This window comes from Mercurialis annua, linkage group LG5 (assembly GCF_937616625.2).
Source record: "Mercurialis annua linkage group LG5, ddMerAnnu1.2, whole genome shotgun sequence".
Taxonomy (NCBI): Eukaryota; Viridiplantae; Streptophyta; class Magnoliopsida; order Malpighiales; family Euphorbiaceae; genus Mercurialis; species Mercurialis annua.
The window spans coordinates 8,083,323-8,103,904 of NC_065574.1; the positions used below are offsets into that span (position 1 = coordinate 8,083,323).

At 36.7% G+C, this 20,582-nt stretch overlaps 3 protein-coding genes across 4 annotated transcripts; 2 read left to right on the top strand and 1 right to left on the bottom strand.

Moving 5' to 3' along the window:
• Positions 1–507: 507 nt before the first annotated feature.
• On the top strand, positions 508–7,899 carry LOC126681389 (uncharacterized). Its single transcript, XM_056105841.1, has 5 exons — positions 508–634; positions 984–1,134; positions 1,534–3,573; positions 4,905–4,997; positions 5,726–7,899. Exons 3-5 carry the CDS (start codon positions 1,573–1,575, stop codon positions 7,682–7,684), a joined length of 4,053 nt encoding a protein of 1,350 aa, XP_055961816.1. The 5' UTR covers positions 508–634; positions 984–1,134; positions 1,534–1,572; the 3' UTR covers positions 7,685–7,899.
• A 564-nt stretch (positions 7,900–8,463) lies between these two features.
• On the top strand, positions 8,464–10,863 carry LOC126682456 (uncharacterized). 2 transcript variants are annotated; one of them, XM_050378157.1, is made up of 2 exons: positions 8,464–8,676; positions 9,359–10,863. In XM_050378157.1, the coding sequence occupies exon 2, from the start codon at positions 9,437–9,439 to the stop codon at positions 10,397–10,399; it is 963 nt and encodes a 320-aa protein (XP_050234114.1). In that variant the 5' UTR covers positions 8,464–8,676; positions 9,359–9,436; the 3' UTR covers positions 10,400–10,863. The 2 variants fall into 2 exon arrangements, with proteins under 2 accessions (XP_050234114.1, XP_050234115.1); XM_050378158.1 differs by having other exon boundaries at positions 9,374–10,863.
• A 126-nt stretch (positions 10,864–10,989) lies between these two features.
• On the bottom strand, positions 10,990–13,625 carry LOC126682454 (putative pentatricopeptide repeat-containing protein At3g15930). The gene has a single exon (XM_050378156.2). The coding sequence runs from the start codon at positions 13,373–13,375 to the stop codon at positions 11,117–11,119; it is 2,259 nt and encodes a 752-aa protein (XP_050234113.1). The 5' UTR covers positions 13,376–13,625; the 3' UTR covers positions 10,990–11,116.
• Positions 13,626–20,582: the final 6,957 nt, after the last annotated feature.

Genomic DNA, 20,582 nt, shown 5'->3' on the forward strand with positions numbered 1-20,582 from the left:
GGAAGCAGAGGAAGGAAGTAATGAACATACGAGAAACTCACATGCCGCCAGTGATCTTCGATGTAGAAGACTATGAACACGTCAAAGCACCTCACAACGATGCTTTGGTAGTGACTACTATCGTGGAGCTTCTACATCGAAGGAAAACTTCTCCTTTCGGGCGAATGCCAAATCGTGTTGAAGATAATGTTTTGCAGGTTCGCTCACCGGTTAGCTTCTACCCTGTTTCATATCGTGTTGAAATTATATTAATGATTATAATTATTATTATTATTATTATTATTATTTTCATTTCAAAAAATATAGTAATTTATCTAATTTAGATTATTTTAATTTGATGTATAAATCATTACTACAGTTTAGGGGTTGAATCATCTCAAATTAGACAAACCATGGATTTAATTGTCAGAATACATTTAAAATAATTGTTTTGTGCTTTTCATCTAAGTTGAAGGATGAATTAATATGTTTTCCTTATCACAGCCAAGGAAACACTAACCTCACCCGTCGAGCTCTCTCGCTTTAAACAAAGCAAATTACGTCAAGGTAAAAAAAAAGATCGCCGTCGAAATACTATCCGGTAGCCAGATCCTCGCCGCCGGTTGCAGGTGCCCAGAAACAGAAATAACCTGAAGTACGCATCTTTACGCTTTACTTATCTTTTTTCATTTGTTTTAGTCTCAATTTCGGAAATCAATTTTTTTTTCTTTTAGCTTATGATTTTGATGAATTTTGTTGCATATTATTATGTTTAATAATGCTAATTTTTTTAGGCTCTGGTTGATTGCAATTCAATTTTAACCAAAAGATAGAAATTAAAGGTAGCTGATGTTGTTTTTTAGTGTATCTTGTGATTGAGTCTTGATTAAATTATTAGTAGTTTAGATGTTAGATTATTTTTTTATATTTTATGTGTGATCACAAGTGGTATTTCAATTAAAGTTTTGATACAATGCTAAAAAAATTTGATTCCCATTGTACAGGTTAATTTTTTTGTCTCTATGAGTGGATTGGAAGCAAGTTATTTTTTCAATTGATAGCTCCGGGATTCGGATAAGTTGAAGAACTATTTCATGATTTAGACCTTACCTTCAGCATCCCTTGCGATTGAGCGCTTGTGAGTTTCGGAGATAGGTTAGTTGGATAATATTTCGTTTCTTTTTAATAATTCCTAAATTTTCACTTTGTGTGTACCTGTTTTTAGGGGTTGTAATCGTGTTGAAATTTTCATTTCGATCTTTTCAGTTTGATCTTAATTGAGTATTTGGAACTTGAGGAAATTGAAAATATTGTATGTATGGTTGTTGATTGTGATTGATGTAGAGAATTAGAGATTTCGAATATCAGTGACGGTTTTCCTCTAGGCCTTAAACGATCATCATCATCTTTATTTGTATGGGAGACAGTCGTTAGGAGCTAGTTAGTGACATTCATAGACCATTTGATTTCGTGCTAGATTTGCAACATTCATGGCGTTTTTTTATATTTTTAAATGTTTCATCTCTTGATTTATTTGATATTTTGACCTTGTAGGCCACCATACTTATAGGGGGGATTGATGTTGTTTGACAGATGACGGAAGCCCCCTGCAGCAGTGAGCAACTACCCGATGGCGATATGAACGATAGCAGGGAAGAAAAGGATGGTGATAGAGCAGAGTTGCATTTTGAAAATGGTGTGCCCGAGGGAAGGAAGGAATTTGTTCCGCCTGCTGTTGGAATGGAGTTTGAGTCTTATGATGACGCTTACAATTATTACAATTGCTATGCTAAAGAAGTTGGTTTTCGTGTTAGAGTCAAGAATTCATGGTTCAAGCGAAACAGTCGAGAGAAGTACGGTGCAGTACTTTGTTGTAGTAGCCAGGGTTTTAAGAGAGTTAAGGATGTAAATCGCTTAAGAAAAGAAACGAGAACTGGTTGTCCTGCCATGATAAGGATGAGGTTGGTGGACTCTAAGAGATGGAGGGTGCTAGAAATCGCACTTGAACATAACCACCTATTAGGTGCTAAGGTATACAAATCCATTAAGAAGATGGGAACAGGAATCAAAAGGAAGTCAGTTTCAAGTTCAGATGCTGAAGTACGAACCATCAAATTGTACCGAGCACTTGTCATCGATACAGGGGGTAATGAGCACTCGAGTGCAAATGGTAGAGAACTTAGGACTTATTCTGAAGCTCCTAATCAACTGAATCTTAAAAAGGGTGATGCCCAAGCTATCTACCATTATCTTTGCCGTATGCAGTTGACGAACCCAAATTTCTTTTATTTGATGGATCTCAACGATGAAGGGCATTTGAAAAATGTGTTCTGGATTGATGCTAGGTCACGAGCAGCATGCGGTTACTTTGGTGATGTCGTCTATATTGACAACACATATTTGTCGGGAAAATATGAGATACCACTTGTGGCATTTGTTGGGATAAACCATCATGGCCAGTCTGTTTTATTAGGTTGTGGCTTGCTTGCAGGTGAGACAGTAGAGTCTTATAGCTGGTTGTGTAAAACATGGCTAACATGTCTGTCGGGAATCATGCCACAAACAGTCATTACGGACAGGTGTAAGTCTTTGCAGAGTGCAATTGCGCAGGCGTTTCCAAGATCTCATCATCGATTTGGTTTGTCACTCATCATGAAAAGAGTTCCAGAAAAACTGGGAGGATTAAGCAACTATGATGCAATAAGAAAGGCTTTAAATAAAGTAGTTTATGAAACTTTAAAAGTCAATGAATTTGAAGCAGCATGGGGATTCATGGTCAATCGATTTGGCGTTGTTGATCATGAGTGGCTTCGATTACTATACGAAGATCGATTACAATGGGCTCCGGTTTACTTAAAAGAGACACTTTTTGTTGGAATTTCTGCTGCTCGGCCAGGTGAGGCATTAAGTCCATTTTTCGATAGATACATTCACAAACAAACACCATTGAAGGAATTTCTCGACAAGTATGAACTAGCCCTACAAAAGAAACACAAGGAAGAAACACTAGCCGATATTGAATCCAGAAGCTCCAGCCCCATGTTAAAAACTCGATGTTCATTTGAGTTGCAGCTATCAAAATTGTACACTAGGGAAATATTGAAGAAGTTCCAATTCGAGGTGGAAGAAATGTATTCTTGCTTTAGCACGACTCAGATACACATCGACGGGCCAATTATAATATTTTTGGTCAAGGAGCGTGTTATGAGCGAAGGGAATAGGAGGGAAATTCGAGATTACGAAGTTTTGTATAATAGAAGTGCAGGAGAAGTTCGATGCATTTGCAGCTGCTTCAACTTCTATGGGTACCTATGCCGACACGCGCTATGTGTACTCAACTTTAACGGTGTAGAAGAAATCCCTTCGAAATACATTTTACTGCGGTGGAAAAAGGATTACAAACGCTTGTATATTCCAGATCACGGCTTGAACCAAACCGACGGTAGTGATCGTGTACAATGGTTCAGTCAGCTATATAGAAGTGCATTACAAGTTGTGGAGGAAGGGGTGATTTCGTTAGACCATTACAGTGTTGCATTACAAGCATTCGAAGAGTCTTTGAATAGGATTCATGAGGTAGAAGAAAAGCAAGCATAGATGATAGATCTCATTATAAATTATTAATGTAAAGATGCTAGATTTTTTGTAAATATGATTGCAGTTTGGTCCATTTTAAAAGCCAAAAAATGGAATTTACAGTGTCAAAGAATATTGTTAGATTACAGTGTTTGTACTATTTGTGAATTGTGTATTAGATAAATATTTTTTTGAAGGGCATTTTTATTTCCCCAGATATTATGGAGAGGATACCGTCTTACTTTGTCATCTTTAAGTGTAAATTATTATCAATTTGCATATTTGATATTTCTGATAGTAATAAACAAATTTTTAATCAATTTTTAAATCCATTCCGAAATTCCTATATTTTACCATTTTTGTTCAAAAAGTTTTTATAGGAGAATTGTTTTTTGTTTTCTAGCCTCTTTATCTACCTAATTTTTAATTTTCACACTCTTTATTTAGATTGAAAGAAACTATTTCTATAAATAGAAGGACTAGAAGAAAATAAATAAGGGTATGAAAATCAAAAATTAAGTAAATAGAGAGATTGAAAAAAAATTACAGTAGGATCTTTCTAAATAAAAGTTACTTCCTCCGTCCCGTTTAAGAAGTCCCATATTCCATTTTGAGATGTCCCATTTAAAATGTCCCATTACTATTTTTAGAATGTTTTTTCAATGAATACCCTATTTTACCCTTCTTTTAGTTATCTTAAAAGAGCTCTATGGGAAATTCAACTATCATTAATAGGGGCAAAACATGAAAAAACATAAAAAGACAAGGATAATTAATGTTTTCTTAATCTGTGTGTAAAGTCAAATGGGACTTCTAAAATGGGACTGAGGGAGTATAAAATATATGGACTATGAAATAGATTTTGCCATCAATTTATTCATAAAATGAAATAAATCTGATTTTTTGTGGAAACATATTTCATAAAATGGGGAAAAGTGTCATTTATGCTTATAAAGTTTGATTTTGGGATCAAGTAAGTTTTCAACTTCCGAAAAAATTCACTTATACCCCTAACGTCTTAAAAAATGAACAATTAAATTCCAATTAAGGGCCCCTTATAAATATGAGTTTTATTGGCCTAAGCCTAAGACCGGGTCTGACAGTAGTAATCGGCTTAGGTCCTCATAACAAACATATTTTTAAATGAGTCTTCTCAATCATGAGTAGTTGTTCACTTTTTAATACTTTAAGAGTGTATTTTAATTTTTATGGACGTCGGAGGCTTACTTGATCATGGAGCTAAATCTTAGGGGGTATAAATGATCTTTTTTCCTATAAAATGAGGTTATTTATCCTAAAAATATGCAGAAGGGTGCCAATGTAAAATTTACTAAAACAACTGGAGCTAATTTCAAAACCAAGGAGATGTTCAATCCCAAATTAAAGACAGTCTCAACAAAGCCCAGATTCAGTCACTGTCTGTTCTTTTACCAAGAACATCAGTAATGTCCTTCTCTTGATTCAACTGATTTCTTATTATCAATAATAACTAGTTCAAGGTAAGTTAGTTTGCTCCACCGTTAGAAACCCACTAAAACTCTCACTTACATATTCTTTTTCTTCTCTGCAATTATCTAGTTTGATTTGATTGTAATGTTTAAATTTCAGTCTTTAGATTTTTAAGCGATGAATTATCTTTTATTTTCGAAAGGGTATTTTTCAATGGCTCGGTTTTTTTTTTTTACTGATTTTGGATAATTTAGAACACCAATTTCTAGTTGTAGCTTACCCAAAAATGCTAGCTTTTTTGTTCTTGAAGCTGTGATGAATTGATTTATCTTTTGGGTTGGTTTGAAAATTGATATTGTTGATTAAAGCTTGCAACTTTGGCATTGATGCCAATGGTACCATTGATGCTCTTGAATATCTAGTCTCTTTACATAGGTAGACGTAGAGGTAGGTAGGACGGATACTTCATTCAATCAACATGTTCCTTTTTGGAAACGTTTCAGATATTTGACGTTTTAGATACAAAACTTCATTTTTTACATAGGAAACCTTAAAATAACACCATTTCGCCGTGTCCCTATCCAAGTGTCCCGTTTTTCTGTAAATGCTACCTAGGTGAACATTAAAAATTAGGTTTTCCCATTGAAGTGGCATTTTTCTCTAAGCAACACGACCGGTCTTAGTGATTTTGTTAAATTCAGTTTATCTTGTGCAATTTTAGATGGATGAAGCGTCTCTCAATACTGAGCCGATAGGAGATGATGATGCCGATGGATTCGAGATTGAAGGAGATTGTTCGATGGCGGATGATGCTGGTTCAATCCAGGGAGAAAATCCTTTGCCTCCTGCTGTAGGTATGGAGTTTGAGTCCTACGAGGACGTGTATTACTTTTATAATTGCCATGCCAAGGATCAGGGATTTGGGGTTAGAGTAAGTAATACTTGGTATCGAAAGAGTAAAGAAAGATATAGAGGAAAACTTAGCTGTAGTAGTGCAGGTTTCAAGAAGAGAAGCGAGGCAAACCGGCCTAGACCTGAAACTAGAACGGGTTGCCCTGCAATGATAAAGTTCAGGTTGATGGAAAACAAAAGGTGGCGAATTATAGAAGTTGAGCTTGAGCATAATCACTTAATTAGCTCGGGTAGTGGAAAGTTCTATAAATCGCATAAGCTCGTAGGTTGTGGAACTAAAAGGACATTACAATTAGATAACCCTGATGAAGTTCAGAAAGTTAGGCTCTATCGTACTGTGATTGTAGACTCTGAGGGTAATGGAGGTGTAGACAACGATGATAATGAAGGAAGATTCACGAATCTTCTTCACTCTAATCAGTTGAAGCTTAAAGAAGGAGATGCGCAAGCTGTTCAAAATTTCTTTTGCCGCGTGCAATTGATGGATTCTGATTTCTTTTATGTGCTTGATCTCAATGAGAAAGGATTTATGAGGAATTTGTTCTGGGCTGATTCTAGGTCTAGGGTTGCATATAGTTATTTTGGTGATGTCCTTGCAATCGACACTACATGCTTGAGAGACAAATTTGAAGTACCATTAGTTTCATTTACTGGTGTAAATCACCATGGACAATCCATATTATTAGGCTGTGGTTTACTTGCGTGTGAAGCTACGGAGTCGTACATCTGGTTATTAAGAGCATGGCTGACATGTATGTTAGGACGCCCTCCTCAAGCTATCATTACCGATCCATGCACAGATTTGCAAACTGCTGTCAGTGATGTCTTCCCGAGAGCTTCACACTGTCTTGATTTGTCGCGTATCTTGCAAAGTGTTCCGGAGAATTTGGAGGAAATCAAAGTAGCTTTGAGCAGAACAGTTTGCTGCTCTCTACGGCCTGAGGATTTTGAATCAGCTTGGGATGAGATGGTTCATCAACATGGAATCAAGGATAATAAATGGATACAGAGTTTATATGAAGACAGGAAAAAATGGATTCCAGCATATGTGAAAGAAACGTTTTTAGCAGGATTGTTTCCATTTCCTCAAAATGAGATTGTAACTTTAGTTTTTGAAGGATACCTAAATAAACATACTTCTCTGAAAGATTTTTTCGACAACTATGATCAAGCTTTACAGAGAAATCATCAGCTTGAAGCCTTAGCGGATATGGATTCAAAGAATTCAATTTCCGAACTAAATTCTAGTAGCTATTTTGAGCTGCAACTCTCAAAACTGTATTCGAACGAAATAGTACGGAGATTCAAAAAGGAAATGGAGGGCATGTACGGATGTTTCAGCACGAGACAGGTCAGTCTCGAGGGACCAGTAGTAACATTCATAGTCAAAGAACAAATTGAAAGTGAGCTGAGAGATTTTGAAGTTATGTTCAATAAAACCGACATGGAAATTCTGTGTGTGTGTGGTTTGTTTAGCTTTAGAGGACACTTATGCAGGCATGCGTTAAGTGTACTGAACCAAAACGGCGTGAAGGAGATACCACCTCAGTACATTCTTACCCGGTGGAGAAAAGACGTAAAACGATCATATGTTATTGATCACAGTTCAAGTGGTATCGATGTAAATAACCCAGTTCATAGATATGATCATTTGTACAGAAGTATCGTGCGAGTTGTAGAAGAAGGAAGGAAATCGGAAGATCGGTATGAGGTTACTCTGCAATCTCTGGAAGAGATACTGAATAAACTTCATCTTGTACAAGACTAGGTAGCCATCTAATTGAATATACAAGTCTGTAAATTGTGCTGTTGTTATGGATGTGCCATTTTTGTGTCTTAAAAAGCTAGCAAAAAAGGCTTTAATAGGCAGATTTTAAAACTCCATAATAGTTTGTGTATTGTGCTAAAGGATATAATGCACACAAAACATTTATAATTGCAGCATATATTTTTCTTTCTTTGTTAGAGGAAGTTTACACATAACTTTGATCTTGAATTACCACAAAGGTTATCAAAATATATAAAAGTAAGAAAAAAAACTCTATAATTTCTATAAATTAACAACATTAATCTTACTATTTAAAGATTAAATTGTTTAAAATATCTCCAATTTATACAACACTTGATCCCTTAAAATTCACATCATTAATACTTAAGTCCTTCAACTTTAATTGTAAAGAATGTTAAATTTCTTAATTGACTATTAAAAACATGTTATTCAAAGCTTAATTATCAAAAGATACCTCACCTTTTTGAATTTTTTTTTCGTTTATAGCCCCACCTTTCAAGATCCTCAATTTCAGCCCAATTTTCAATTTGAAATTTCAATTATAGCCATTTTTTTAAATTGGAGTGAAGAGAAGTTCAAATATAGCCTTCATATTATTTCATGTTTGAAATGTTTTATGATAAAAGCGCAAATTGTAACAGTATGAAAAAAAAAAGACATGTTTGAACTTTTTTCCATTTCAGTTTAACAGATAGATCTAATTGGCTAAAATTGAAGATTTAAAACACAAATGCTCACAAGTGTCTCAGAGAACAAATTTCAGGGACCTTATTGCAATTACTCTTATTTTTCACACAATATTTTCCTTGCAATTTCTCCATTTTCCCTCTCTTTTTTCCACAGCTCAGTGGCGCCATCTTTCAAAATCCTAAATCACCCAATTTTTCCGTTTGTTTCTCGAGAGAGCGAGAGAAAAAGAAGGAAAATACTGTATGATCTGAATCTAACGAATATATATACCTGGTGATTTTGTAAGTAATTGCATTTTACTTGAATCTAATGTGTATTTATTATTTCTTCCATCAAAATATGTGATTTCTGTTTTTTAATTGTGTCTTGGTGTGGTGGATTAACTAGAAATTTGTGATATGAAAATAAATATCTTGCTTCATTCGAACTGTTTCAGTATTTAGATAGAAAATGAAATTAGGGATTAAATTTTGCTATTTAATGGTGTAAAAACCCTAGGCTACGCAGCTATAATTATTAATTTTTGATTCTGTAGTTTCCTAGCTCTATAAAACTCCAGATTTTAATGCACTTTATGATAAGTTTTTTAGGCAGCAAAACCCGATTTTCACATGTATTTTTAAGCAAAAACCGATTGTCACGTATGCATTTTTGGCCTGAAAATCTTCCGCTGAAATGAAATTAATGTTTGATAACCAAAATGAAACAAATCAAAATTTGGTTTTAACCGAAATGAAATAAGGCGATAGTTTAGTAACTTTGAAATCATTGATCCACTGTAACAATAATGAACTAGGGAAAGAAAATTTATGTTAATGAAGTTGAATCACATAAGGTTTATAAAGAAAGAAGCTGGCTTTGTAACATCTTTGAGATTTGTCTATTCTTCATTTTGCTTTCTTCACATTTAATAATTGTGATGTTGCAACTTATCAAACTATCGGCTTTCGTTTCATCCTGCAGATTTCTGTCTCGCAGATGTGTAGGTGAAGTATCTTTTGCTGTTTCTAGAATATTTATAACAACTAGAGAGGTGAGAGGATGAAGTTCAAGGCATTTCTCACGGAGAATGGTGTTACTTTGTTAGAAAAGAGGTTCCTACCCGCCTTAGATAAAATGGGGAAGGTATGCCACCTTTTTCTTACAAGGGACCACGTTATCTTCCTTCACAACCTTCTCTGCGGAGATGGAGTTCAATCCATTGCTCAGTTTCGCAAAGAGGCTCTCTTTGATGATTATCGCATTTCTAGCCAGAATGAGGACCGAATTGCCTTTTCCATCGATATTTCTCTTCTCCAACGTGCTGTTCGAAGCAGTGTAAGTATTTGCAGTGAACTTGGAGCTGGTGGACCTACTGCAAATCGTCTCCAGATTAAATTGGTTAAGAAGCTGCCACCTAATTGTACTCAGCCAACGCCTTTTCTTACCTTTGAAACTAAGGGTTATAAATCTGCAGTTATTCAGGATGTGCCAATATCCAAACCATTATCTAGAGCTCACGTCCTGGAACTTCAAACTGCACTTGATGGTGCGCAGGATCTGCCTCAGACTTTGGTACAAGTTCCGGACTTCAATCAGCTGCTGAACTATGTGGACAGGATGAAACACATTGGTGATTTGCTAAATGTCTTCATAAGCAAATATGGGGATCTCCACATGCAAATTTCAACTACCTTAATTACACTTGGGGCCGAATTCTGCAAATTGTTGGTGATCGGAGACAAAGCACAAGCTCCACCTGAGGATCAAGATGAAAGTGCTAAGACAAGGTCAGAGAGGGCAGTCTTGAGGGGTGATGCGCAGTCTGTGCAAGTGAGTGTTAAGCACTTCTCTAAGAGTCTTCAATGTCATCTTGCCAAACCAGACTGTGCTTTTTATGGTATTGTCGGTCAGGGTGCTTGCTTGACAGTGATTTTTCAGTTCTTCATTCCTGGAACGCGTCAAATGGATAAATCAATCAGTCTTCATTGCAGGCTCCCTGTGCTTGACCCAGGATCGAACTGAAGGAAGGTTTGATTAACCGCATAGGAATTTAGTATGCATAATATATAGTACTCCCTCCATTTCATATTAGATGACGTTTTAGGGGTGATTTCTTGTTTGGAAATACTTGACGTTTTATGCTTTCAATGCATTTTTAGACTTTACATTCCATGTTTGCCCTGAAACAACAATCTAATCTAAGGGTCCATACGCCTAGTCCACTATAATATACTGTCATTATGATTTAGAGATTGTTAGCATATGGGTCAAATTAGTCATTTGGATATGCATTTAAGAGATATTAACTGATTTCTTAATATGTGAGCCAACTCCAAACACGTCAACTAATACCAAATGGAGGGAGTATATACTATTACATTTCAAAAAATTGTTTCTAGAATATTTAGTTCTTCAAATATGATATTACTTCTTCCTTGCGATGCTGAAGCAAAGAAGGGTTGATCACAAAATGACTATTTGGAAAAGATCTCATGTTTATATTAAAGTATCTGATTTCAGAAAAATGCTATGTTTCTCATCAGGCAAATTGAGGACAAGATGTATGAGATCATTTTAGCTATAATAAATTGGTCAAAATTGAGTACAAGATGTTCTACAAATTTCAATCCTACTCGCTGAACCTGCAAAACTTAAATTCAAAACCTAATCTAATTTCTGACATCAGATACTCTGAAGAATTATTTGATTCATAAGTTACAATCTTCCGTCTAATTTAACTCACCAATAATCTTTACACGAACATGAACCGTTCCTGAAATGATGGAAACGAGTTCGATCTCTTACGATAACTTCTCTATCATACACTTTTGACACCAACTTTGCCGTTCTGTGACAATCTACGCACATTCTAAGGTTCTTCACGATTCTAATCGTCGTCTGAGGTTCTGAAGCGATGAGCCCAAATGCCATAGCTAACTTCTCACTGTGCTGGAAAACTGCACTTTCTTTATCTTCTTCCCCTATATCAAGAAACACCTCAGAAATATCAGGAGAGTACCCTGCAAGTTTCAAATCACTTGTCATTTCTTTCAACTTCAGATATATATCTTCAGTTTGCCGATGAGATTGGTCTCCAGCAACAAATTCATGAACAACTCCATTCATTTCGATCAGACTGCAACCGGGTATTTTCTTAATTCCTTTATCCATCATTTCCTTTCTCAACTCACGCAACTTGTCCCATTTATTACAAGCTGCATATATATTGCATAGGATAACATAAACTGCCCCATTATCTGGCTCTATCTCGAGCATTCGTTTAACAGCAAATTCGGCCATTTCTGCGTCTTTATGAATTCTACAACCACCAAGAAGAGCTCCCCAAATTATGGAGTTTGGTTTCATTGGCATATTCTTTATTAGTTCATGAGCTTCTTTTAGATGCCCAAATCGTCCGAGAAGATCTACCATGCATCCATAATGAGTCACATTTGGCTCAATTCCGTGTTTGATGGTCATGGTAGCAAAAAACCTTCTTCCTTCATTTACCATGCCAGTGTGAGTACAAGCACTAAGAACACCAATGTAAGTTACCTCATCCGGAGTAACTGAAGAATTCAGCATACGGTGGAACATATCAAGAGCCTCTTCACCAAATCCATTAATGGCAAGGCCCACAATCATTGCAGTCCATGTAAATTTGTCTCGCTGAGGCATACCGTTAAATATGCTTTTCGCTTTTTCAACATGCCCACATTTGAAATACATGTCTATCAAAGCATTCCCCACATATGCATCATTCTTGACTTTGTTTTTGTCAATGTAAGTCCTTACCCATTCTCCTAGCTCTAGTGCCCCAAGTTGTGCACAAGCAGTAAGTACGCTAACCATTGTGAACTCATCTGGTTTTACATTCAATGTTTGCATCTCGCGGAAGAGAATCAAAGCCTCTTTGAAACAATTCACTCGGAGATATCCATTGAGCATTGCAGTCCATGAGACATAGTCTCTTTCGGGCATCTCATCAAAATACTTTCTAGCAATATCAAGTTGTCCGACATTTGCATATCCCGCTACAATTCCAGTCCAAGAAATTACATCTCTACTCTTCATATTCTCAAAAATACCAAGTGCAACACCAATTTCACCACAGGCAGCATACATATCAATCAGAGCATTTTCTACAATCAAATTAGACTCGACAACACCGTCACAAACATACTTATGAATTCTACGGCCGCACTCCAAATCCTTCAACTTAGAGCAAGCCGATAATACCGAAACAAGAGTAATCGAAGAAGGCAGCACTCTTTTTGTCTCCATCTCGAGAAAAAGCTTCTTACTTTCATCATATCGCTTCATTCTATTATAACCCGAAATCATAGCATTCCAAGTGACAGCATCAGTTTGACAACTCATATCGAAAACCCCACGAGCCATATCAACTAAACCACACGAAGCATACATATTTATCAACGCATTCTGAGCAAACACGTTACAGTCCAATCCATATTTCACCACATGGCAATGCAACTTTTTCCCATACTCAACCGCAACATCTTTCTTAAAACCCTTGATCAAGAAAGGAAAAGTGTAACAATCAGGCAAAACACCACACTTCAACATGGCTAAGTACATAGAAACTCCAAGTCTAGGACAATCAATCCTCGAATACCCTTTCAACATTGTGTTCCAATGAAAAACTGTTGGTTCAGGCATTCTGTCGAACAGCTTCCGTGCATAATCCATTTCTCCAAATTCTTCAGTACAACACAAGGAAAGGATCTTGTTTTGGACAACGGGTTTGATTATGGTGCCTGTTTTGATGGTTTGGGAGTGGATTTGCTTGAGTTGGTCCATTGATTTACAGTTTTGGAAGAGGGAAAAAGATGGGGTTTCATGGGAGGGATCATGAGTTGGTGTGAATAAGTGGGGAGTTGAGATTGATGTCATGGCAATCATTTTCTTGAAAATTAAGGATTGAAGGTTTGTAATGGAGGGGAAGTGGGTTTGATAATGTAATGAAATTGGCAGCATAAAATACTCTGCTATACTAAAGTTTTGCCTGAGCTAGCTGGTAAGATTGCCATTGTAAAGACACTAATTTCAAACTGTTTTTGATAACAAAGTAAGTTGCATTTCATAAAATAATTGAAGCTACATGACAATATTTAAGACCCATAGGAACTAAAAATTAGGGTTGTATTTTGGTTATTAAAATATAATTTGTTTCATTTGATTTCTAAATATTAATTTTATATTAAATGAGATTTTTCCGGCTAAGTGTATGTATAGCAGCCGGATTTTCATACGCAACAATTACATTTACTAATTTTATTTTGAAAATTTTATGTGTTTTTTTATATATGCCTCTATGAAGTTATGTTTGAATTTAGTGGCTGTCTACGTCCCAATAGAATTGTCCAAATTCATGATTAAATTAGATGAAGTTTAAAGTTAAAACTCAAAGGAGAAAGTAAGGCTCATAAAACTACATTAAAAGAGCGTATTAAGCTCAGAAAAAAAATTGCGGTTAAGAAAAGAAACATGCTGGAATTTCATGCAGCCAAGAGGAATAACATATGCACATGTAGGAAACATGGACATCAGCTTGATGTCTGTAAGAAACTGCTTGAGGTTTGTCTAGACAACAAGAGCGCCAATAATACCATAAATACTCAAGCTTACTCCATTTTTTATAATTTTTTTGTTATTTGTAATTGTAATTTGTAAAGACATGTACAAAAGTTGACTTCAATTTCTTTTTATATTTTTGGTAAAATATTGAAGTATTCATAGTGAGATTAACTAAATTTACAATCAGACATGCCTTAGTGAAATGGAGAAAAAACAGTAAGAGTAATTCCAAAATTAACATTGAGCAAATTTCTAAGTCTCTATCATAGGCCAAGGACAAGCCACTTGAGTTCACCAATTGGGACTCCATAAGAGACTTGGAGTAAAATCTATGTCGAGCTAAATAAGAAGAGGAAATGTATTGAGCACATAAATTTCGACAGGACTGGCTTCGAAGTGGAGACAAAAACACAAAGTTTTTTCATGCAAAAACAAAGCAGAGACAAAGGAGAAATACTATTCATGACATTAGAGACACTGATGGGAATCGGTGCTCTAAGAAGGAGGAGATTAATACAATCATTTGCTCTTACTTCAGGGACTTGTTTTCAACTAGCCACCCTAGTGGGATTGAGGACTGCTTCAAGACTTTGATAAAAAAGTATCTGACCACATGAACTCAGAGCTAACATGCAACATCAGGCTTGATGAAGTTCGTAGTGCAGTTTTTTATATCCATCCATCAAAAGCACCAGGCCTAGATGGATTCACAGGGGTTTTTTTATCACCATTATTGGCATATTATAGGGGAAGAGATCACAGAATCTATTATTGCGTTCTTTAATGGGGGTTGTTTCTTGAAGACCCTTAATCATATGATCATATTCCTCATCTCCAAAGAACAAGTTCCAACTACTGTGAAGGATTTCAGACCGATTAGTTTGTGTTCGGTGTACAACAAGATTATCTTAAAAATCCTAACGCCAGACTACAAAAAAGTGCTACCAAAGATCATAGATGGGTCTCAAAATGCATTCGTCAAAGGAAGAGCCATACCAGATAATATCCTAATTGCACATGAGGTTCCGCACTACCTCAAAACCAAAACAGCAGAGAAAACAAACTACCTTGCGATTAAATTGGACATAAACAAAACTTATGACTGTGTGGAATGGCATTATCTAAGACATATTTTAACAGCTTAGGGATTTGCTGAGCAATTTATAGATTTGATAATGGAATGTGTTACCTCCGTCTCATATTATGTCCTCATCAATGGAGAACACAAAGATTTCTTCAAACCAGTAAGAGGATTACGTTAAGGTGATCCACTTTCACCTATGCTTTTTGTTCTCTGTGCTGAGGGATTCTCACATTTAATAAAGAAAGAAATAGCAAGAAGCCAGCTAACTGGAATCAGACTTAATCACCATTGCCCGGTCATAAGCCACCTCTTTTTTGCGGATGATTCTCTGATCTTCGCCTAAATAACTAACACAACCTCTGCAGCCATAAGAAGAATTATAAGCATGTATGGAAATGCAAGTGGACAGATTATAAATTTATCCAAGTCTTCAGTGTACTTCAGCCGAAATACAAATGAGGCAGTGAGTCAACATATGATGTCCACCCTTAACATCTCTCTGATGCAAGCAGAGGATAAATATTTGGGACTTCTTGCACAGTTCTATCGATAAAAAAACATTACTTTTGCAGGGCTTCTAAGGACTCTCCAGAATAAACTCAGTGGATGGAAAGAAAAATTCTTGTCCCAAGAAGGCAAGGAAATTCTCATCAAATCAGTTCTTATGGCAATTCCGATATACGCCATGATGTGCTTCATGCTTCCTAAGTCCCTATGCTCCCGTATCAACAGCCTCATTTCCCAGTTTTGGTGGGGCAATAAGGGAGATGAAAGACGAATGGAATGTGTGGCTTGGGACAAAATGAGGAAAAGCAAATGGGAATTCCAAAATCTTTGAAGCAAGGAATTTCATCACGATTAAAAAGCAAGGAATTCCAAAATCTTTCAAGCTCTCCCATGAACTATTGAAGAGACCGTCTTGCATGCAGCCCAATTCAGGAAAAAATTTAAAGATGCTCAGGCTGTGGAGCTAGTCAAGGTCAAGAATATAGAGCAAAAAAGAATCACTAGAATAGAATTTGCCTTTCTCAAGTCCCTAATTGTTTATTTTTTTGTTCATTAGGTCTTTAAATGGATCTTCATTTAAGGACCTGATGAACCAAAAAACAAAAATTTAAGAACCTAAAAAAGTTAAATGGAAGTTGAGGAACCTGATGAACCAAAAAATAAAAGTTTAAAGATTTGAGAAAGCCAAATAAAAGTTGAAGGACTTGATGAATCAAAAAAGAAAAGTTTAAGGATCTTATAATAGGTTTAGCCTAAATTTTTTATGATAAAATAAATTTATCATAGTTGTCTAATTATAATTAATTAATTTTAATATAAATATTATAGTGACACAAAGAATTATATCACGATTAAATTTGTGAGAAATAGTTTTCGTCAAAAAAATAATAAATTTTGTCACTAAAAAATAAGTATATATTGTGACAAATTAACATCAATTATGAACCAACGAGCTGTAGCTCAAATGGTATAAGCATTGGGCAGCAAATGCCAAGATTGTGGGTTCAAATCCTCCCACAAGCGCTCCCCCCCCCCAATTATCAAAAAAAAAACATCAATTATGAAAAACAATTATTAATTGTGATTTAATTAATTGTCATAATACATATTTATAGTGACAAATAATTTTGTCATAATGATAAAATTTATGATGACAAATTAGTATTTTGTCATAATAACATTATTGAGATAAAATTATTTTGATAAGTTTATTGATAAAAAAAATTGTCATTATAAAATAATTGCGGTAAATTTGAGGTCTATGTGATGAAATTTTTTCATCACAATAGGTTAAATTTTAATAATATAATTAAATTATTTTTAAAATTTTAATTATACGAATTCGTTCATAAATGATGGAGTCTGCCTTCTGAACCGGTGAGTAAGACCTGCAAAACAGGGTAGAAGCTAACCGGACGGTGGTTGTCCGATTAACTCTCCGATGCTAAAGTCAGTTTAGAGCTTTGAGAAGCGTTTTGAGTATATGAATGTAATTCTGATTCTAGGCATACCTCGTGCTCCTTTTATAGTAGTCGAATATACCTAGTAGAGTTGTATTAGGCAGGTGAATCCTACTTTATATGGATTCGACAATATCGTAGAGATTCCCCTGATTTGTCGGGATCTACCTTAATATGATAAGAGTCCTATTTAGGAACGTCTTCCTAAATAGTCTTATCTTCCTAAAGTAGAGCTTATCCTTCCATATGTAGTGTTTGTGTCCGAATAGGACAATATTTCCATACTTAGTTGATTACCCGAATCCCGGACCCGACGCGCTGTCGGCGGATCATGTGGGATTCGGTCTTTATGTCGCCGGATCTTAAGAGATTCGGCGTCTTCTTCATATCTTCGGATCTTCAGGGGGAGTCCGGTATCACCTGAGAGTGGATCTCCTACAACTCGGCTCCATTATACTTGCAATAGGATTCGGTATCCATCATTAGCCCCCCCGCAAGTGAGCTGAAGTAGTTTGGCATTTATGCCTTAGTGGATTTTAGCTCTTTTGGAGCTGAGTTCTCTTATACGGGCGAGTCGTTTTATATTCCGGGCGAGTCGTTTCATATGTTTGTGGGCGACGTTTCATCTTTAGTAAGATTCTGCGTTGCCACGTGTTGTCTATCAGTAGAGGGTTATGACTGGATGAAGGACAAGTGTCTTCGTGCGCTATTAGTTGGTCCTTATTTGTAATTATGGGATTTCGTCTTTTCAGTTTCTTTGGTTCAGGCTATATAATTGTTCATTTTTTTTCATTTTCCTTCTTCTTCAACCTTTGCTTTCTCTGCAACTGCTAAATTTTCGATTTCTTCAAGCTTTCTGTGGGTTTCTTTCTTCTGCTGTCAAGATTCCTCGTTTTCAAGTTGCTCCTTATCTTTCTTTCGATCCTGCGTATTTGCTTGCGAGGTATTTTACCTTTTCGCTAATTTAATTTCTTGGTAGTTTTCAGTTTTGATTTTATTCCTCTTGTTCTTCTTGTTCTTCGTCTTTTCCTTTCTTTTGATCTTTTAGAATTTTAATTTCATCATCACTCCGTGTTTCCCCCCCCATTTTAAATTTTTTTAAAATGTCAGAAGTAACTGAGGGGGCGAAGGGTGCTCGTGACGAGCTAGAATATACCCGGAGCTCCTTGTCGAGAGAGCAGATACTTGGTTATGCCGAGGAATTTAACTTTCCTGAGTCGTATGTTATTCTGAGACCGGCAAAGTTATATCGGGCGAATCATAGCACCGATTCGCCTTCTAAGATAGTAATTTTTCATGAACAGCTTTTAGCGGGTCTTAGGTTTCCCTTAAAGTCTTTAATTGTAGAGGTCTGTCATAATTTAGGTGTTCCTTTGGGTCAACTGCATCCGAACGCGATTCGCCTTCTTTGTTCTTTTATGGAATCGTGTAGGGTTCGGATGCAGGAGCCTTCGCTTGCTCTTTTTAATTATTTTTATGTTTTCTCCTGCCGAAAGGGTGAGGAATTTATTTTTGCTGGTGGTCGACCGAACCGATCTCTTTTTAGTCTTCCGTCTTCTTTGAAGGGTTGGACCCCTAAGTTTTTCTTGGTTCAGCATTCTTCTTTTTCCTCTTTTTCGCGGAGTTTTACTTCTAGTAAGGTTTCGCTTACTGATGTACCTGATCTGGCTGATGGGGAGAAGGACTTCGCCTTGTCTTTGTTGTCGGATTGTCGTTTTGATAGGCCCAAGTACAGCGTTCTTTTAGAACAATATTTGAGTCGCCGTGAAATACTTTTTGCGGGTCTTCCTTTAGAAGGTATTTTTCTAATCTTTTGTTGTTATGTTTTTGTTTTGTAGGATGTCGACTTCTCTTGAACATTTGCTTGACAATTTTCATGTCGATATGACTGTAGATATGGGCGAGGTCACTAGTGGCGTTCCTAATCCATCTACGATCGCCGTGCCGAATCCGACGCCTGATTCGGTGGATCTTGATCCTGCTTCTGGCGATCAAGTTCCTGCTGCGACTTCTGAGTCGCCTTTGCTTCCTTCGAAGGAATCAGTTCCTTCTCTGAAGGGGTTGCCTACCGCCGGCCAGAAGCGTCCTGCTGAGGACCAGGCTGGAGCTTCTGCCAAGCGTCCCAAGAAGAAGAAATCTTCTGGGGTGTCTATCGAGGAGGCACCTCGGTTTGCAGCTTGGGCGGACGCACAGAATCCGCCTCGACTTTCAAACGTCGCCATTCTTCATGCTTGCATGGAGAATATTATGATAAAAGAGGACATCGAGTCCATTGATCGCGAGCATGGCGATAGTTTGGCCGAGTTCGCCTGTCTCGGCGGTTTTTCGGTATGTCTGTCTTCTTTTGCTTTATATTATGATTTGTTTTTATATTTTTCTTATTTGTTGCTTTCTTTTGTAGGTGGTCCAGTCCATCGCTGTTTTGGAGCGCCGCCGAAGGGATGCGGTGGATCAGCTGAAGAAGCTTCAGGAGGATTCGGAGTCTTGGCTCTCCGAAAAACAAAAAATGGAGGATGAAGCTGGCGAGGCGACTGGTCTGATCCAACAGCTGAGGTCCTCCGTATCTGCCAAGACTCGGGAGATTTCCGCCTTAGAGGCTCGGGTTCAAACTTTGTCCGATGAAGTCGAGTCTCTAAAGTCTTCTTCAGATGCTCTCACTAAAGAGAGGGATGATCTGAAGAAAGAAGAGGGGCGTCTCCGCCGGCGTTTGGGTGACTCTGGGAGTTTTTATTCCCAAGTCATGACTCAATACCGGTTGGCGATCGGGGCAAAGCTGCGGGAGCAGAATCCTGGCGTCGATCTTTCTGGAGTCAATCAGCTGGATCCTGCTTCTTTGGCGAAGGAGGTGAAGGCGAAGCTTGATAAGCAGAAGCAAGATGCTCTGAAGAAGGCTTAATTTTTATTTTCTTCTTTTTGTATTTTTTGCTTTTTTGTATTTTTTGCTTTTGTTTATTTTTTGCTTTCGCCTTATTTTTGTATTGGATCGTAGGCGGATCCTTTGTAATTTTGCTTCTGTGAATATAATGATCTTTTGACCATTACTTTTCTTTAGTTGTAGAGTTAATCTAAACTCGTTTGTTATTTTGAGAAGTTAATCTAAACTTCTGCTGGTGTAATTTATTTGTAGGTCCGAACGGATCCTTTTATTTATTTGACTCCGACGAGTCTAAATTATTTTTTAACTAAGATTCAAACGACTCTTGTTAAATTGTATGTATTAGGTCTCGAGCGAGCCTATAAGATTTGCTTCTTGTCGCCAAATCGCCTTTTTATTTCAAAAATGGAAATAAGTACATGTCATGAATTAATCTATTGATAATACTTTCTCAGGTGCTCTATATTCCAATATCTGGGTACCATGGACCCAGTTATTGTCTTTAGTTTATATGCGCCTTTGCCAGTAGTTTCCTCTATAATGAAGGGGCCTTCCCAATTAGCCTGCATTTTCTTTACTCCTGCGTTTCCTCTGCCAACTTCCGCGTTTCGTAAGACCAGATCGCCTCTTTGGAATTCTCTAAAATTCATTCTTTTGTTATGGTATCTTGCAGCTTGCTTC

What these genes read in the sequence shown, in the direction of transcription:
- LOC126681389 (XM_056105841.1), top strand. Translation starts at nt 1,573, where the DNA reads ATGACGGAAGCCCCCTGCAGCAGTGAGCAACTACCCGATGGCGATATG. An exon ending in AGGTAGAAGAAAAGCAAGCA is followed by an intron (nt 3,574 to 4,904) that starts TAGATGATAGAT and finishes AACTGGAGCTAA; the next exon opens with TTTCAAAACCAAGGAGATGT. An exon ending in TTCTTTTACCAAGAACATCA is followed by an intron (nt 4,998 to 5,725) that starts GTAATGTCCTTC and finishes GTGCAATTTTAG; the next exon opens with ATGGATGAAGCGTCTCTCAA.
- LOC126682456 (XM_050378157.1), top strand. Translation starts at nt 9,437, where the DNA reads ATGAAGTTCAAGGCATTTCTCACGGAGAATGGTGTTACTTTGTTAGAA.
- LOC126682454 (XM_050378156.2), bottom strand. Translation starts at nt 13,375, where the DNA reads ATGCTGCCAATTTCATTACATTATCAAACCCACTTCCCCTCCATTACA.